The following is a 19,285-nucleotide window of genomic DNA, read 5'->3' on the forward strand; positions in this document are numbered from 1 at the left end:
TTTTACAGTCATTTGACAGCGGCCATGCTGGAGACTGCCTTTACTCAAGCAAATCGAACCCAGGACTTATTCTTTGTAAGCCAAGGACTGCTAAGTTACGGGAACGTAAACACACCAGCATCGGTTGTCAAGCGATATTGGGGGGCGCGAACACAGACACACACAGTTATATATATATATACATGTGTGTGTGTGTGTGGTGTGTGTGTGTGTGTGTGTGTGTGTGTACACATATAAACGACAGGCTTCTTTCAGTTTCCGTCTACCAAATCCACTCACAAGGCTTTGGTCGGCCCGAGGTTATAGTAGAAGGCACTTGCCCAAGGTGCCACGCAGTGGGACTGAACCTGGAACCATGTGGCTGGTAAGCAAGCTACTTACCACACAGCCACTCCTGCACCTATAGTTAGTTTGTGTTATTTTCGCTTTATAGGCAGTGATGTTGCTACAGTCTATTGCTTACGTAGTTTTAGCTTTTCGCATGATTGACTGATTGATTGATTGATTGATTGATTAACAGACAGACAGAAAGGCAGGCGCACACAATTCACCAATTTATTTTATATGCACAAACCAAAAAAATTAGGACATGAAATTTGGATTAAATCGACTCCCACACTTGACTAGTATTTTATCGAATTCGAAATGCTGAAAGGTTAAGTTGACTTGACGGTATTTGGAGTCAGAAGAAGAAAAGGCAAAAAGCTAGGGCAAATATTGCAAGGTATTTTGTCCGACACTCTAGCACTTTAGCCAATACACCACCATAAACGTAGGCATAATAATGGTTTCAAATTTTGGCACAGGAGCAGCAGTTTTTGAGAGAGGACTAGTCGATTACATCAATTCTATTACTTGACTAGTACTTACTTTACCGACCCCGAAAGGTTGAAAAGCAAAGTCGAACTCGGTGAAATTTGAGCCCAGAATATAAAGACGGAATAATACCGCTAAACATTTTGTCCGGTGTGCTAACGGTTCAGCCATCTAGCCACCTTAAACGTCGAAATAATTTCGGCACAAGGTCAACAAGTTCGGGGGTAAGTCGATTAGATCGATCGACCCCAGAATGATAAAAAGGCAAAGTCGGCCTCAGTAGAATTTGAACCCAGAATGTAAATGTGCTAATGATTCTGCTAGCTCATCGCCTTAAGCATAGACATAATAATATTATTGTATACGTTCGTCCGTCTTTAAGTTCTGAGTAAAGGTCGACTTTGCCTATCATCCTTTCAGGGTCGATAAATTAAGAACCAGTTGCAAACTGTGGTTGATCTAATCGACTGGCCTCCTCCCCAAAAATTTCGGGCCTTGTGCTTAGAGTAGAAAAGAATATTATTGAATACGTGACTCTTACATGTACATATGTTATTTTTTGTACGCGAATATATGAATTTTTGCCTGGGGAGAATAGTTTTATGTGTAAGAATACCGTATAAGAATTTTGTATGACAGACCATGTAAGCTGGTTGAATTTTGATTCGATTTTAACAGCTATGGATCCCGAATGCTAAGCTTTGATGCCAAAAAAACGGTCATAACAGTTTGTTTACTGCTTACTTTTCTGCTCAAGGAAAAGAATTTTAAAGTTCCCTTCAAGCCAACAAATCCATGACGCCAGGAGCTTCCTTTGTATTAAACGACTGTGAGTCCAAGAGTCAATGCATTTAACTCTGCGCTTGACTGAACAGGATGTCGGTTTGCTGCAGAAACAGCAGTCAAATCTATCTTAAATGACAGTGTAACCTCTCGAAAGAGCTGTTCTTCACGCCTGCTCCAGAGCGTCGGCTGCGAGGTCATTCCGAAAAGCTCTATCTGCAACGATTTCATCTCAATCGAAGGAGAGGGGCTTTCTCTGTCCGGGTTGCAGATCCGTGGAATAAGCTGCCGGACGAGATGGTGAAGATGCCGACGACCGCTCGGTTCAAAGTCTCCCTTGACCACAAGTGGCCTGAACTCTTTACATGAGCACCACCCTGTACATAACTCCATGTCCCCCTACATGGCCTTGCTTTTTGCTTTTTGAGCCAAAAATTAACTAATTAACTAACTAACTAACTAAATCTTGCCCAACCATCTTTTTGAAAACTGAGGAGATATACTTAGAAAAATGTGGTACTAGATACAGTATATCTGAATAAAAGCTATGATTCATCTCGGATAGAATAACTTTAATCAAAGGTTGACTCGCTCAAAGCTGATCTGAACTTAAACAAATATAATGCTTTCTGATTTCGGCAAACAAACGGAGATTGTGGCTCGTTGATTTTTGTTGTCGTCACTTAAACCATGCTCCATACTTCTGAACATTTCCCATCGAGTGAAGATGCTTCTCTGTAACAGAGTGGAGCATTCCATTTCTCTGCCATTTTCCTTGTCGTTTGAAGAGAATTTTCGTGCAAAAGTTGGTTTAATCGCTCTTCATCAAACTCAACAGAACGAGGTGCGTCTTCATAAAATGAAGTACCAATATTTGATTGGTACTTCATTTTATTGACCTCGGAGGGATGAAAGATAAAGATGACTTCGGCAGCAGAAGATATACGGCAAAGCATTTTTCCGTTGCTCTAACAACTCTTCCTGCTTGACTTCTAATGTAAGAAGAATATTGCAGAGATCTGCTACAAAAATACAATGTAACTTAAAATAAGTCGACCGCATCGAGGAGCATTCTGATGGTGCCATTTCAGATCAAAGTTGACCCACCGGTCGGTTTTTATCTTTTGTTTGTCAGGCATAGTGTACATAAGATGATATCTAATGTGCCTTTCACAGGCCAGGGCGTTACTTGACGGGAGATTTGACTGGAATTTTTTAGCAGGTTGATTAAATTGCGAGAAAATCAATCAAATCTCCATGGAATAACAAAGTTCACATCGTCTCACTTGCTGGCAGAAGTTAATAGAAGTTGATGGCTCATCACAATCGGTATTTGATTCCCCGTTGTAATGGCGTCGTTTTAGTCACTTCATTTTATTTACCATTCCCTAATAAACATCACTCTTTGAACAAATGAAAATCTTATTTTTCGAAATATGGAGAGTGAATCCAACCATTACTTACAGTTCTCTCTTTCTCATTGAGTTCATCTGAACCTCTCTCTTCATCCGATTCCTAAAAGAAAGACAAAAGAAATATATTTTAGATTCGTTGTGAAGTAATAGTGCATGATTTTGTTTGAATCATGAGTAAATGTTTGTTTGGCGCAGGAGTGGCTTAACAACCACATGGTTCCAGGTTCAGTCCCACTGCGTGGCACCTTGGGCAAGTGTCTTCTACTATATCCTAGGCCCAATCAAAGCCTTGTCAGTGGATTTGGTAGACGGAAACTGAAAGAAGCCCGTCGTATGTGTGTGTGTGTGTGTGTGTGTGTGTGTGTGTGTGTGTGTGTGTTACTGTGTCTGTGTCTGTGTTTGTCCCCCCCCCCCACAACATCGCTTGACAACCGATGCTGGTGTGTTTACGTCCCCCTAACTTAGCGGTTTGGCAAAAAGAGACCGATAGAATAAGTACTAGGCTTACAAAGAATAAGTCCTGGGGTCGATTTGCTCGACTAAAGGCGGTGCTCCAGCATGGCCACAGTCAAATGACAGAAACAGGTTAAAGAGTAAAAGTGTAAGAGTAAATGAGAACTTGCATGCTATAATTGCCGCCTGAATCAACAGGCGACAGCGAGACAATAGGAGTGGCGATCGAGTAAATCATCAGCATCAAGAGAATATCTAAACTTTTCCACACACACAGACACACAAGCAGACACACACACACACACACATAACGATTTTACCGATCCAAAAAGAACGCATCATTTACCATTCGGTAACTCCCAGATGTAGTTAAAGATAGCAGCAGTCAGGTGGTGAGGTTATGAAGAACAGAACAAACGTTCCGCGTGTTAAGAAATGTAAGGGAGACAACTCAGTAAGAAGAAATTTGGCAAAATTGCTGAGTGGAGTTTTTTAAAAAAATAATAGCTGGATGTGATTACTTCGTGGCCTAGTAACAGGGATAACGTAAACGCTCACATAATAATCACTTCATCGCCCGTCACATGAATAACGTAACTACTTCAGTGATTACTTTATAGGCCAGTAACTTGGATATTGTAAACTCTTGACAAAGTAATCAATTTATGATAACAAAAATTATGTAACTTTTACGCAGTAATCTTCTTCGTGGCCCAGTGACAGGCATATCAACTTTGACTCAGCAACAATGATTGCGTAAGTTTAACCCGGTGATTATTTTGGTAGCTTTGAACAGGTACCGTGTAAGCTTTAACTCAATGACAGAAACTGTTAAGAAATTCAAATCAACCACATATAATTTCCCACGTATCTCACACTGTGAGCGCATGTGTGTGTGTATATATATATATATATATATATATATATATATATATATATATTGATTGAGTGAGTGAGTGAGTGAGTGATGGTTAGCTGTCATTGGCAAATACTGCTCTTCTCCTGTCACCACCACCACCACCATCTCTTATTCTATAGTCTTATCACACCTTCGCCTTCTCCACTTACATCTTGTTTAGTTGCGACAGCTGCAAAACAATCTGTTTTGCGAGCAACACACACACAAACAGACATCTAGTAGTAGTAGTAGTAGTAGTAGTAGTAGTAGTAGTAGTAGTAGTAGTAAAACTCCTTCAAGAGTCGGGTTTGTTTATCAGAAAAATGAACTGATAGATTATATACAATATAGGTGAATATATATGTGTGTGCGCGTGTGTGTGTATATATATATATATATAATATATATATATATATATATATATATAGAGAGAGAGAGAGAGAGAGAGAGAGAGAGAGAGAGAGAGAGATTCAGATGAATATGGTACTTAAGTCGAGGCACCAGAATTTAGTATGGTATTATCCATACAATTTCAAATAAGGTGATTAAAATCAAAATAAGGTAATGCAGAGGTATTGCAGTACGATCGTTTCATGCGACTCCATTTAATTGAACAACGCAATCATTACATCAATTTAAAATGTAGAGCAATCTTCAGCTGCACAAAAACATAGAATTTAATTAAATTTGAAGGACACATTAGTATAATTTTATCCAAAATCTCCAAGAGGATAAGGAGATAGACAAAGATCATGTTTTACCAACAACATCACAGTTGTAACTGAAATTTTTTTCGAAGAAGACACTGATTATTTCTGTTATTTAGTTTTAAATACGGGGTGTGGGTTAGTTTTAATTTTATAGACTAGTTTATCAAATCTGAGAGAAGACAGAGGGTGGTATCAGTTTGGGGTGGGGTAGAGTAGATAGACATTCTAAATGGCATAGTCATAAATCAAGATTTATTTGAAGCAATGTCATGAGGTTTAGTAAGAGAATACTTCAAACAAGATGTCGGCTGCTATTAAGCAGACCAATGCTAATAGGATAGGAGAAGTCTTATCATACAGAACTACAGTTAACTACTATAAAATAATGCTGCTCTATATATACAGATAAAGTTTAGGGTTATTCCAAAGATTATTAAGAAGAATATTTATGGACACTTTCAGTATATATCAAACTTTTACACAATAGACGGACAGAAAATATAGAATTAGTTCAATATTTATATACTTAAATTCTAACTGAACATATATCTTTAATTATTGATTAAATGGTATTTACTGGTATTAATAAAGGAAAATTGAGGTAAGAGAACATGTTAATTATATATTAAAAATTTTAGCCAAAGCAGATTCTTTTTTATTTTAAGTAGTGAATATACCAGCATAGCTGGTAAAGGAATGCACTCAATACAATGCAGCATAAGGTGTGACCTAGCTTTTCAGAGATCAATAAAATAAATATTGGAGGCAGTAGGTTTCGGTGACATAGCTGCAGTATAGCCACGGAACAATGACTGAAATCATTAAAAATGGATACAAACAAAAGCAGGAAAGAGATAATCAATCAAATGTAAAGAAACGTATTTTAAAATAAATAATAACTGTTACCAAGTTTTGTTTAGAAGAACTTTTTTCTTTCTTCATACATGGACATTTTCCGGAGTACTTTTGCCAAAGATAACGAAAGAAATAGTAAAAATCATCAAATTTTGGTAAAATGTTGAAAGGTGGTGGAACGCAGCAACCAGATTCGATAAAAGTAAGCCAGAGCTCTGTCCTTGAGAATTTCCATTCGCTTTCTTGCTCATCCTAATTTTTTAAAAGAATATTTAAAAGAGAGAAAAACATTAGAAATTGAGGGATTAATCTTTTACTAATTTACATGTTTCAGTCATCAGACTGCGGCCATGCTGAGCACAGCCTGCAAGAATTGTATTGGATAATATCCATCCTAGTAGATATTTATGAAACGACTAAGTGGTAAATTTTACCATGGAAATGCTATGTATACCTACGTAAACGTAACAGCATCAGGCAACATTATCAAACTCAAACATTTTGTGTGACGGCATTAAAAGAATATATAAAGTAACTAACGTTCATTTATGAACAACTTCGGAGCCGCCTGCGACCTTAAATCAGAGCACAAAATCTGAAGAAAACATCACTAACAGACAGCTTACATTAGTATAATAATGTATGGGCGTAGGAGTGGCTGTGTGGTAAGTAGCTTGCTTACCAACCACATGGTTCCTGGTTCAGTCCCACTGCGTGGCACCTTGGGCAAGTGTCTTCTACTATAGCCTCGGCCCGACCAAAGCCTTGTGAGTGGATTTAGTAGACGGAAACTGAAAGAAGCCCGTCGTATATGTATGTGTGTGTGTGTGTGTGTGTGTGTGTGTGTGTGTGTGTGTGTGTGTGTGTGTTTGTGTGTCTGTGTTTGTCCCCCCAACATCGCTTGACAACTGATGGTGGTGTGTTCACGTCCCTGTAACTTAGCGGTTCGGCAAAAGAGACAGATAGAATATGTACTAGACTTACAAAGAATAAGTCCTGGGGTCGATTTGATCGACAAAAGGCGGTGCTCCAACATGGCCGCAGTCAAATGACTGAAACAAGTAAAAGAGTAAAAGAGTGCTTCTATTGATCCAACAATTTAACTGATCTAACAACATATTTCAATTGATTCAACAATGTACTTCTACAAATCCTTTTTCGGGTAGAGTTTGGTTTATTGGTAAACTGTCAACGGTGTTGGAGAGCATAAAGATTAAAGTTGTAGTTGAGAAAAAGTTAGCTGACACAAAGGACTGGTAGCCATTTGAGTACTGGAAAAGAGTTACCGTACCTTTTCGGTTTGAACGTCAGTTTTTTTCTAGCGGTGTCATATGAAATTGTCACCCATAATTATGACCCTAGTATCGATCTATTGCATTTCAATCTATTTTAGGGTTAGGGTTAATTAGGGTTAGTTAGGGTTAGGATTAGTGTTAGGGGGGGAAGGGTATCTTTTTTTCTTCACAAATGTAAATAAACCCTATCTGTTTCTTAAGCGAGTGATATATTCATACGGCACAGAATGCTTTTTAACTCAATGGACGTCATTGATTGGTTGAAATTGCAGAAATTGAAGAAAAAAACAACAAATATCTTACAAACTATAGAATTTTCTCAATAAAGCCAAGAGAAAAAGATGTTTTATAAACACATTCTACCAGTATACGAAGTTTAAAATGTTTTAGCTACCTAGAAATTATGTTAAAAACTGCCGTTCAAACCGAAAAGATCCGAGTTACCTGTATCACGAGTTTTCACGCCGGGTGTCAAAATGCCGGCATCATGACTACTGCCCAATACTCTGTGCATGGGCACACAGTAAAGGCTGTAAGAAGTGACATGAAAAGCTGCACCTGAGAGTATAAAACCGTGGCCAGCAGGAAGTATGCGCTAGGTTCTGGAGCCGTCTTGATGCCGTGGTGGAAGCTGAGTAGAGGTACTTTGAGTAAACTGTTATCTCCCAGCCATAATATAGTTGATGTTTTGGATCTTTTCGGTTTGAATGGCAGTTTTTAACATAATTTCTAGGTAACTGAAAAAATTTTTAATTCGTATACTGGTAGAATGTGTTTATAAAACATCTTTTTCTCTTGGCTTTATTGAGAAAATTCTATAGTTTGTAAGATATTTGTTGTTTTTTTCTTGGATTTCTGCAATTTCAACCAATCAGTGACGTCCATTGAGGTAAACAACATTCTGTGCCCTATGAATATGTCCCTCGTTTAAGAAACAGATTGGGTTTATTTACATTTGTGAAGAAAAAAAGATACCCTTCCCCCCACCCCTAACCCTAACCCTAACTAACCCTAACCATAAAACAAATTGAAATGCAATAGATCGATACTAGGGTCATAATTATGGGTGCCAATTTCATATGACACCGCTAGAAAAAACTGCCGTTCAAACCGAAAAGATATTTTTTTGATTTTTTAAAATAGTTTTATTTTTGGATGGGTTGTTGTGTTTTCTTTTTATGCAAATTGTCAAATCCAACCAGAGCACACTGTACGTGGCACCCAAACGATTGCGCAAAAACGTCTCCCACTCGTTTCAGATACGGTCTATACATTTAGTTGCAGTGCGCTTATGTCTTTCCATGAATTATTTGGGGGTTGAAATGGGTTGAAATAACAAAACTGAAGACGGTGCCGTAAATGACTAGGAGTGCAAAAAGATAGCAATTTAAGATAACTTACTTGTATCTCTTGGAACGTGTTCGACATAACAGCGATAAGGAGATTGATGAGTACAATGGTTGAGGCGAATATAAATGTGCCGTAGAGCATATAACCAAGAGCCACCGTGACGTTCCGTTTAGCGTTGAAGTTATTGATCAGCGAATGCATTGGTTGTCCATTGAGATCAAGATCAGGAGCATTTGAATCACTCATTCCAAATGTACCCCACATTAAGTAGACGATGGTGTTAGCGACGCTGGAATAACAAGAGACAAGTGGTGTTATTCAAGGTGGAATAACAAGCTCAAAATCTCTCGTGGAAGCGCCATCCAACCAAAATGCAAATATATGGGAACCTACCACCTGTGTCATCTCTTGTGAAAGGTAAGAGAATCCAGTTTGCTGGACATTGTTGTAGAGCTGAAAAAGAAGTAATTTCTACTCTTCTCCTCTGGAAGCCATCTACTCGCAATACCAGAGGGCGCACACTCTCCTACCCTGATGTAATCTCCAGGGATACAGGCATCCAGCAACAGGACCTCCGTAATGCCATGATGGACCGTGAAGTGTGGCGTAGCATGGTAAATTCCATTGTCTCGACCACGGTCGGTCGGTTGATTTGTATTTAAGACACAATGCCAGTCATTTGGAGCGAGTGGTACAATCGCTTAAATTGATTCGGGATATATTTTACTCGTGCCTATTATATAGATTCCAACCCGATGAAAGGCAAAGTCTACTGCAGCAAGATGTAAATTCAGAGCGTAAAGAAATACTGCTATCAAAAACGGAAGATTAAGTCAAAATGAAATAAATTAATCTTACCTGCTGAATGATTCTGTGTTGCATTTAAGGGCGCTGTAAAGGGCAGCAATGCTGCATGTAAAGGCGATCAGGACAAGAGCGAACATGCCACAAAGCTTGAACAAGTCCATGAGTGTCCGGTAAAAAGATACCAACATAGTTCCGAAAGTCTCATTACAAGGCATCAAGAATGCAATTCGACAAACCGAAAGCAAGATCCCAAGAGAGAAACAAACGTCAGATACCAGTTCTGGGTCCGGTGACCATACTGGCGACCAACTGACTACAAAGAAAAAAAAATGGTACCAAATAAGTAAATGTGCTGAGTGGGGAGTAAATGGACAACACAGATCTCTTTTCTCTTACCTCTGCTAATCTATCAGTCTTTTATTTTAACCTTTTATAGATACTTGCCCAAGGTGCTGCACAGTGGGACTGAACCCCAAACCACATGGATGAGAAGCAAGCTGCTCAACCACACAGTCATGCCTACAGCATTGAGATTAAATATTCAAGAGGATTAAGAATCGTTGATTAAAGCGTGTTAACAGCTCAAATTAACTGGAGCTAGTGAAATTATATTTCTTTACAACCCACAAGGGGCTAAACACAGAGGGGACAAACAAGGACAGACAAACGGATTAAGTCGATTACATCGACCCCAATGCTTAACTGGTACTTAATTTATCGACCCCGAAAGGATGAAAGGCAAAGTCGACATCGGCGGAAATTTGAACTCAGACAAAATATGGCTACGCATTTCGCTCGGGGTGCTAACGTTTCTGCCAGCTCTCCGCTTTATTGATGTTAATATAAACCATTGAAAACTTAAAAAGTTGGGCATTAATTACATCAATCTTATCGGCAGAAGGAATAAGATGTCGATATGGTAATTAGCTGAGTGTTGGTCACGTGGTGGTTGCTTGGTTATTAGTTGCCAGTCCGAATTGCTTGATTACTAGTCACGTGTGTTAGTTGGACGGTCATTTTAATAATTGTTTCTACTTTAGGCACAAGGCCTGAAATTTTGCAGAGGCGGATAGTCAATTACATCGACTCCAGTGCTCAGCCGGGACTTATTCTATTGACCCTGAGGGGATGAAATGCAAAGCCGACCTCGGCAGAATTTGAACTCAGAAAGTAAGGACGGAAAAGAATGCCGCGAACACGTTTGCATTGGTACAATGGTGGACGGTCTTGTTATTTTAATAATACCTATTTTTTTACTACCCACAAGGAGCTAAACACAGAGAGGACAAACAAAGACAGACACACGGATTAAGTCGATTATATCGATCCCAGTGCGTAACTGGTACTTATTTAATCAACCCCGAAAGCATGAAAGGCAAAGTCGACCTCGGCGGAATTTGAACTCAGAACGTAGCAGCAGACGAAACACCGCTAAGCATTTCGCCCAGCGTGCTAACGTTTCTCATTTCTTTATTACCCACAAGGGACTAAACATAGAGGGGACAAACAAGGACAGACAAAGGGATTAAGTCGATTATATCGACTCCAGTGCGTAACTGGTACTTATTTAATCGACACCGAAAGGATGAAAGGCAAAGTCGACCTCGGTGGAATTTGAACTCAGAACGTAGCGGCAGACGAAATACTGATAAGCACTTTGGCCGGCGTGCTAACGTTTCTGCTATTTGCTGAGTTAAATATATTAGATAGGTAAAACCACTACAGAAAAGAGATGTTACAACATGAAAAGTCAACATAAGCATAGGAAAGTGACAATGTAGACAGAATACATTTAAACTCACCAACAATATCGTAGTCACGCGTTTTGCTGCAATAATCTCCCGAGTTCAAATCCCAGTCGCAAGCAGGCAGAATAACTGATTTGTTGCGATACATATTTTTTATTTTTCTCTCATTCTGAAAGACATGTTGAAGTCTAAACGACACCACCACATCAACCAGGAAAGATGTGAGTAAGAAACTGAGCATAAACGAGTCCAATATGTTCCATAAAGATGAGAAATAATTCAGAGGACCTGCTTCCAATATCTGCTTACATTCCTCCCATATGAGACCTGCATTGATAAAAAAAAATACATGCAAAGTGAGGTCAGCAGTAGATTTACAGTGAACAGGTCAACACAGAGACTATATATATATATATACAGAGAGAGAGGGGGGAAGAAAGAGAGAAGCAATTAAAAGGTGAGAGAAGGGATGTGTATTTCACTTATTTATTTATATATATATATATACACATATAAAAGAAGTTTGAAAACGCCACTATATAAGATAAATTTTAATTTTCTTAGAAATTTTACATGTTTTGGTTCTTCTTGAAGAAACGAACCTTATCAAAAGTATTTTAAAAAGTTAAGTGTTATAAAAAAGTTCATAATTGTTTCCTACTGGTCTCAACAGAATCCACGTGGTTGTTTTTAGCTCTCTTATGTGTCCGAATGTTGAGAAACAATTATGAACTTTTTTATAACACTCAACTTTAAACTTACAGCTATTATGCTTACTACCGACAAAACACCACCACATGGATTCTGTTGAGACCAGTAAGAAACAATTATGAACTCTTTTATTACACTTAACTTTTTAAAATATTTTTGATAAGGTTCGTTTCTTCAAGAAGAACCAAAACATGTAAAATTTCTAAAAAAATTAAAATTTATCTTATATAGTGGCGTTTTCAAACTTCTTTTTATAAATATATACCCACTCGTATACGATCTACACTTATTATTATAATATATATATAATATATATATATATATATATATATATTATATATATATATATATGTATGTATGTATGTATTGAGAGTGTTAAAATAAATATTGTCATCGTCACATCAATACCACGGCAAGAAAGATAGATAGATAGATAGATAGATAGATAGACAGACAGATATACATACATATATACATTTAAGGGTATTCAGGTTGAATTTGACAGGGTTTTGTGTCTTTTTTGTTTTGCTTCGTTTTTGTTTTTTTATTTTCTTTGGTGGGGGGCAGGGGGGAGTCAAGAATAACTTATGTATCAGTAAAGAGTTACCGGTGTTGGGAAGCAAAAAGATTAAAGTTCTGGTTTAATCTTGTTGTTCAATGGCCTGTGAACACTGTAAAGGCTCTAAGGCGTGACATGGAGAGCAGCGTTTTGTTTTCCTTCTAGGCAAACTGTCGACTTTGGTTCGAAAACCATATATATCTGCTCAGAATTTCAGGTAACGTTAAACTGACCACATGCACGATGAAGGAAACATTCTGAGTATCATCGGTATGAGTGATCAGCTGTTTCATGATATGTATTAACCGTACTCGGCATACATAGAGCACACATCCTTTCGTTTATAACAAAAATCATTTATATATATATATATATTATATATATATAATATATATATATATATATATATATATACATGAAGCATGAAACGATTGTACTACACTACCTTGGATATCCTTGTTGCTTATTTTGATTATAATTACCTCATTTGATTTATATGGATAATACCATACCAAATTCTGGTGCCTTTAACTTAAGTACCATATTCATCTGAACTTATATATGCGGAGACCCCCTTCGGTCAGGAATGACCGTGGGATTGCACCTAGGATGTTACCCTCCCAGGCACAAGTCCGGGCAAGGTTTCTTATGGAAGATCAGCAGTCGCCCATGCATACCGGCTTCCCCTCTCCACGCCACCCGTGTTATCCAAGGGAAAGGCAAAGGGGCCGATACAGCTTAGCACCCGTGACGTCGCAACTAATTTCTACAGCTGAGTGAACTGGAGCAACGTGAAATAAAGTGTCTTGCTCAAGAACACAACACGCAGCCCACAACCTCACGATCCTCTAACCACTGAGCCATGCGCCATCACACACACAGACACACATATATATATATATATATATATATATATATATATATATATATATATATATATATATATATTATATATATATATAATATATATATATATATACACACACACAGGAGAAAGTCGGGGAGGGTAATTAGCTTAACTATTTTATTGAACTCTAGACATTTTCACGGACTGGGGGGGTTTTTTTGGGGGGGGGGGGTTCAAGGGTTTAATGAATTGAAATTACCTATGAGCCACATTGAGAGTACTATAATAAATATTGTCATCGTCACATCAATACCACGGCAAGAAATACTGGCCCAGTTGTCGCTTAGTGACAGCTTTGACGAAACCATCAACAAAAGAAATGTAAAATAGGACGTGGTGTAGCTTAAAAAGCGCGTTATTGGAGTGTTGAGAAAGTTGAATACCTGCAATACAAGAAGTATAGTTTTTAATGGTCCATATTGATTGTAAATTTTGGCACAAGGCCAGCAAATTCAGGAGAGTCGGATAGGCCGATTACATCAACCCTAGTACTCGACTAGTTCTTACATTATCCGAAAAGATGAATGGCAAAGAAGACAGCAGTAGAATTTGAACACAGATCGTAAAGATGCACGAATAGTGCATTAATAATCTATATTAACTATAGAATGGAGACACGTGGCCTAGTGGTTAGAGCAGCGGACTCGCAGTCGAGGGATCGCAGGTTCGAATCTCAGACCGGGTGATGTGTGTGTTTATGAGCGAAACACCTAAGCTCCATGCGACTCCGGCAGAAGGTAATGGCGAACTTCTGCTGACTCTTTCGCCACAACTTTCTCTCACTCTCTCCTCCTGCATCTTGCAGCTCACCTGCGACGGACCGGCGTTCCGTTCAGGTGGGGAACCTATATGCCAAGGAAACCGGGAAACCGGCCCTAATGAGCCAGGCATAGCTCGAGAAGGAACAAACAACAATTATAGAGTAGAATTGTTAGCATTCTGAGTAAAATGCTTAGTGATATTTCGTCCGTCTTTACGTTCTGAGTTCAAATTCCACTGGGGTCGACTTTGCCTTTCATCCTTTCAGGGTCAATAAAATAAGTACCAGTTGAACACTGGGGTCGATGTAATTGACTTATCCCTTCCCCCGAACTTGCTGGCCTTGTGACAAAGTTGAAATCTATATTAACAACTAATTTAGAAGTCCTTAAAGCTCTTATTCTTTTCTGCTCTAGGCACAAGTTTCGAAATTTTTGGGGGGGGGGGGCAGTCGATTAGATCAAACCAGTACACAACTGGTACTTAATTTATCGACCCCAAAAGGATGAAAGGCAAAGTCGACCTCGGCGGAATTTTGAACTCAGAACGTAAAGACAGGCGTAGTAGCAATATACATTAACAACGTGAATACAATGAGTTTGTCTGTGAGCTTTACATTTTTGTACTCATAGTATTCTTTACGTTCCGAGTTCAAATTCCGCCGAGGTCGACTTTGTGCTTTCATCCTTTCGGGACCGATAAATTAAGTACCAGTTGCGTACTGGGGTCGATCTAATCGACTGGTCCCCTCCCCCAAAAATTTCAGGCCTTGTGCCTAGAGTAGAAAAGAATACATATCGCTGCTTTAATTTGCGAGAAAGTGCAACAATTGTCAGGTTGCACTGTATATTGATAAAACAGTAATACAGTATCTCAGTTCTTAAGGGTTTGTTATACATACTAATAGAGAATGACTATTGTAATCAAAATATTTGACGATTAGGGAAACTGAAATGTATACTTACCTTTCCATATCCAGTGATTATGTAGACCATAGACAAGACGGGTATTAGAATCATACCGACTGGAATGCTCATTACTAAGTACTTAAAGTTATTGAGGTATCTAAGGATTGGAACTCCAGAATACCATAATTGAGCGACTTGACTCTGGCACTTGTGATGAGCAAGGAACTGTTGGAAAAAATTGGAGAGTTGTAAAATATAAATAAAATTGACAACTGTGAGATATATGAATATATGAACGGCTGTGAGAAAAATATGGACATTTTGAAGATATGAAAGAAACTGGACGTTGTTGTGAAATATGGAAAAACTTCGACCGTTGTTTTAAGAGAAGAATGAAATTGGACAGTCGTGAGAAACGAAAAAGTTGAACAGTTATTGCGAAATATGAAAAGATTTGGAAATTTGTTATAAGACACGGGATGTTAATCTATGAAATATAATGAGATTGTTTCAATTAAAACCTGAAATGTATTCGAACATGTCAGATATCGATAATGAAGGTCATATTGAAACAAGCAAGAAATGAATACAAGAGTAAGTTGGTCAATAGATAGAAAAATTATCAAAATGAGTCCTTCGTCGGTTTCAACGATGACTATTCCGATACTTCCATCAACTAAGTTACACACTCTCATTAAAATATATCCTAATGGATAAGTATTCCACTTACACTTGTAACGTTAGCATAATCCTCGAGAAACCGTGCAACAAAGTTGACTCTTTGAACTACAGGCTTCCGCACAGTTTCCGTCCATTAGACTTCACTAACAATGATTAAATTGTCTCAATACTACGGTAAAAAAAACAAAAAGACATTTGAACAAGATTTGAAGCAAGAGATCGAACATGGAGCCTAATGATTGCGAACTGAACTTCCTAAATAAAAAAACGATAAACGTTGCCTTTTTCAAGCCAAGCCAGGCTCATGGGCCCAGTTTCCCGGTTTCTGTGGCGTATGTGTTCTACCCAGCTGGACGGGACGCCAGTCCATCGCAGCGTTACTCAATAAACAGGAAGAGAGATTGAGAGAAAGTTGTGGCGAAAGAGTACAACAGGGGTCACCACCACCCTCTGTCGGAGCCTCGTGGAGTTTTAAGGTGTTTTCGCTCAATAAACACACACAACGCCCGGTTTGGGAATCGAAACGCGATCCTCCGACCGCGAGTCCGCTGTCCTAACCACTGGGCTATTGCGCCTCCACAAGCTTCCTATATATTTAGCCTTACTAATATTTAGTCGAATGGCTCTAATGAATACTTACCTTTTTTTGTTGATAGACGAGGCCCATGTTAATCAAAGGCAACGTGTCGGGTCTCTCCACGCCGGGATCAACTCCAAGAAGTATGCGCACCTCTTCCGAACTTTGGCACTCGGCTAATAAATCTAAAGTAAATCCTTGTACTTGGGAATCCAATTCGTAGTAGACTTGCTGAGAAATAAAATAGATAGATAAACAGATATGTACATATGTATGCACTGTGTGTGTGTGTGTGTGTGTGTTGCAGACAAGGAATTAAATTTGGAACGCAGTAAAGCTTAGTAAGATCAGCAGAGAAAGATTAGGTATTTACTCCTTATAAGTCGGAAAAAAGTAATCAGCAGGTGGCTACAGGCGTCGAAGCTGTACGCCTCGGACACCGATGGTTAGAGCATTCTGCCGGTATTTGAGGGGTACAGATTTGACTCTCGTAGCCGCCAGCTAGCAACTTTTGTCCGTCTTATAATGGTAAATACCCAACCGTTCTCTGCTTACAGCTTTACTGCGTTCGAATTTACTTTCTTCTCTGCAAAATACCAACCACATTCGACGCTTAACGTATGTTCTGTATATATATATATTTGTATTCATGTGCCCATCTGGTATATTCAACTGACGAAGGTAGAGCTTATTTGAAGCAAAGTCAGAAATCCAGGATCTTGAATTATCCAGTAAAATCTTTTTTGCTAGTTTATTTTGTCTCTCTGTCTTATCTCATGGCGCGATATGAACTTTTAAGGTGGTTTTTAGGATCAGGGTTCTGACTGCTATTTCGGCATGGTGTTATCTTTCGGATACCCTTGTTTATAGTTTTAAATAATTATTACCTTTGTATGGTATTCATTCCCATGCTGGCCACTTGATAAGATCGATATTTAAATATCAATATTATATTTATCTATAAATATATATATATATAAAGTAGGAATGTTAGCAAGAGTCCAATGGAGTGACTGCAATATTCTTCCCAGGAATTCATTGTAGCATTCCCCTTCGTATTTTCGTTCCTATCCCTATGTCACTTAATACTGACTCTCACATATTCACACACGCATGTATCCACACATGCCACTCCACACCGAACTCAAACGCTTCTCTTAGCTATATTCTATATCCTGTTTATTCTCTATTCAGCTATGTTATCCTACAAATGAAACATCCTGTAAGTTGGCGAGCGGTAAGTAGAATTTGAAATGTGTGTGTGCGCGCGCAGGAGGTGTACGGGCGTGTGTGTACGGATGTGTGTGTACGGATGTGTGTGTATGCGCTTCTGTGTGTATAACCGTGTGTCTGTCTGTGCATGTATAGAAATGTAAGTGCAACTCTGCCTTGTATCCTCTCTCAATCTTTAACATTTGAAATGTACGTGTGTCTGTGTATGTGTGCGCATGAGTGTGTGTATCTGTGTGTTAATGTGGTTGTGTATGTGTGTGTATGTGTGTATATGTATGTGTGTGCATGCGTGGGTGTTTGTGTGTGTTTGCGTAAAACAATTCGACTGCACTCTACCTTGTATTCTGTTTCAATCTCTGCCATTTTCCGGAATCTTTCGCTGAGGTGAAATGCCGCCACAATAGGATCCCGCTCCGTTAAAACAAGATAAGCTGGACTAGCAATGGCGCGAAAAGCATCAAGTCTACCGTTTGTAAATCTCATAAAATCTTCAGACCTGGCCACACTGCATGTTTTACACATGCAGAAGTATTCGTGTGGCATGTCCAACAAGATGCCACGCAGCATCAGCTTCTTGACGATCAAGAAATTGTTTTGTGTAGCTGCAATTATCAGAGCTTCACGAAGTAACCTTCGCACCGTTTCTGATTTCTCGTTGCTTGATTCTGTGGTTTTCTCCGGCTAAAAAGAAACAAATACAACAACATTATAAATCCTTTCGGATCTTTTCGGTTTGAATGGCAGTTTTTTCTAGCGGTGTCATATGAAATTGTCACCCATAATTATCACCCTAGTATCGATCTATTGCATTTCAATCTGTTTTAGGGTTAGGGTTAGTTAGGGTTAGGGTTAGAGGTGGGGGAAAGGGTATCTTTTATTCTTCAGAAATGTAAATAAACCCAATCTGTTTCAAGAGAAAAAGATGTTTTATAAGCACTTTCTACCAGTATACGAAGTTTAAAAGTGTTTAGTTATGTGGAAATTATTTTAAAAAACTGCCGTTCAAACCGAAAAGATCCATCCTTTCTACTATAGGCACAATACCTGAAATTATGAGAGAAGGAGATAAGTCAATTTCATTGACCTCGGTGTTTAATTGATACTTATTTTATCGATTCAGAAAGGACGAAAGGCAAAGTCGACCTTGGTGGAATTTGAACTCAGAACTTAAAGACGGGTGAGATGGCGCTAAGTATTTTCTCTGGCATGCTAATGAATCTGTGAGCTCACTGCCTTTAACAATACTATAAATGAGTTAGATTAGTCATCCTGCAGAACTATAACAGAAGTACGGTTGAAGTTCGAGGAAGATTTAGCAACTATTTCTAATACGTCTGGATTCTAGCGTCTCTCACATGTTTCGCATATCACGTGTATAAGAGCAAGTCGATAAGATCCTAGGGCAAAGATCTGAGAACTTATTACCCCTTGTGTCCATCACATGGCTATCACTCACTCACGCGAATCAATTCCACTGAGGAGTAAGTAGATACCATATGCTGGTATAACACACCTCTATACATTTCACTTGCTTTTAAATTTATATCTATTTCTTTACTACCCACAAGGGGCTAAACATAGAGTGGACAAACAAGGACAGACAAAGGGATTAAGTCGATTACATCGACCCCAGTGCATGACTGGTACTTAATTTATCGACCCCAAAAGGATGAAAGGCGAAGTCGACCTCGGTGGAATTTGAACTCAGAACGTAACGGCAGACGAAATACGGCTACGCATTTCGTCCGGCGTGCTAACGTTTCTGCCAGCTCGCTGCATTCTTTTAAATTTATATCATCTCAATGTCTACGCACCTAAGT

At 38.7% G+C, this 19,285-nt stretch overlaps 1 protein-coding gene across 1 annotated transcript in view; it reads right to left on the reverse strand.

The window, feature by feature from the left end:
* The window catches only part of LOC115213014 (short transient receptor potential channel 3), a 34,810-nt gene that overhangs the window by 3,855 nt on the left and 11,670 nt on the right, over nt 1-19,285 (reverse strand). Inside the window, exons 3-11 of the mRNA XM_029781911.2 lie at nt 17,802-18,146; nt 16,296-16,463; nt 15,032-15,199; nt 13,507-13,690; nt 11,185-11,457; nt 9,434-9,695; nt 8,627-8,864; nt 5,982-6,182; nt 3,064-3,114 (exon numbers count right to left, since the gene is read on the reverse strand). Of these exons, the coding sequence (XP_029637771.1) occupies nt 3,064-3,114; nt 5,982-6,182; nt 8,627-8,864; nt 9,434-9,695; nt 11,185-11,457; nt 13,507-13,690; nt 15,032-15,199; nt 16,296-16,463; nt 17,802-18,146 (1,890 nt within the window). The remainder of the gene's footprint in view (nt 1-3,063; nt 3,115-5,981; nt 6,183-8,626; nt 8,865-9,433; nt 9,696-11,184; nt 11,458-13,506; nt 13,691-15,031; nt 15,200-16,295; nt 16,464-17,801; nt 18,147-19,285) is intronic.

This window comes from Octopus sinensis, linkage group LG6, assembly GCF_006345805.1.
Source record: "Octopus sinensis linkage group LG6, ASM634580v1, whole genome shotgun sequence".
In the NCBI taxonomy this organism is placed as follows: Eukaryota; Metazoa; Mollusca; class Cephalopoda; order Octopoda; family Octopodidae; genus Octopus; species Octopus sinensis.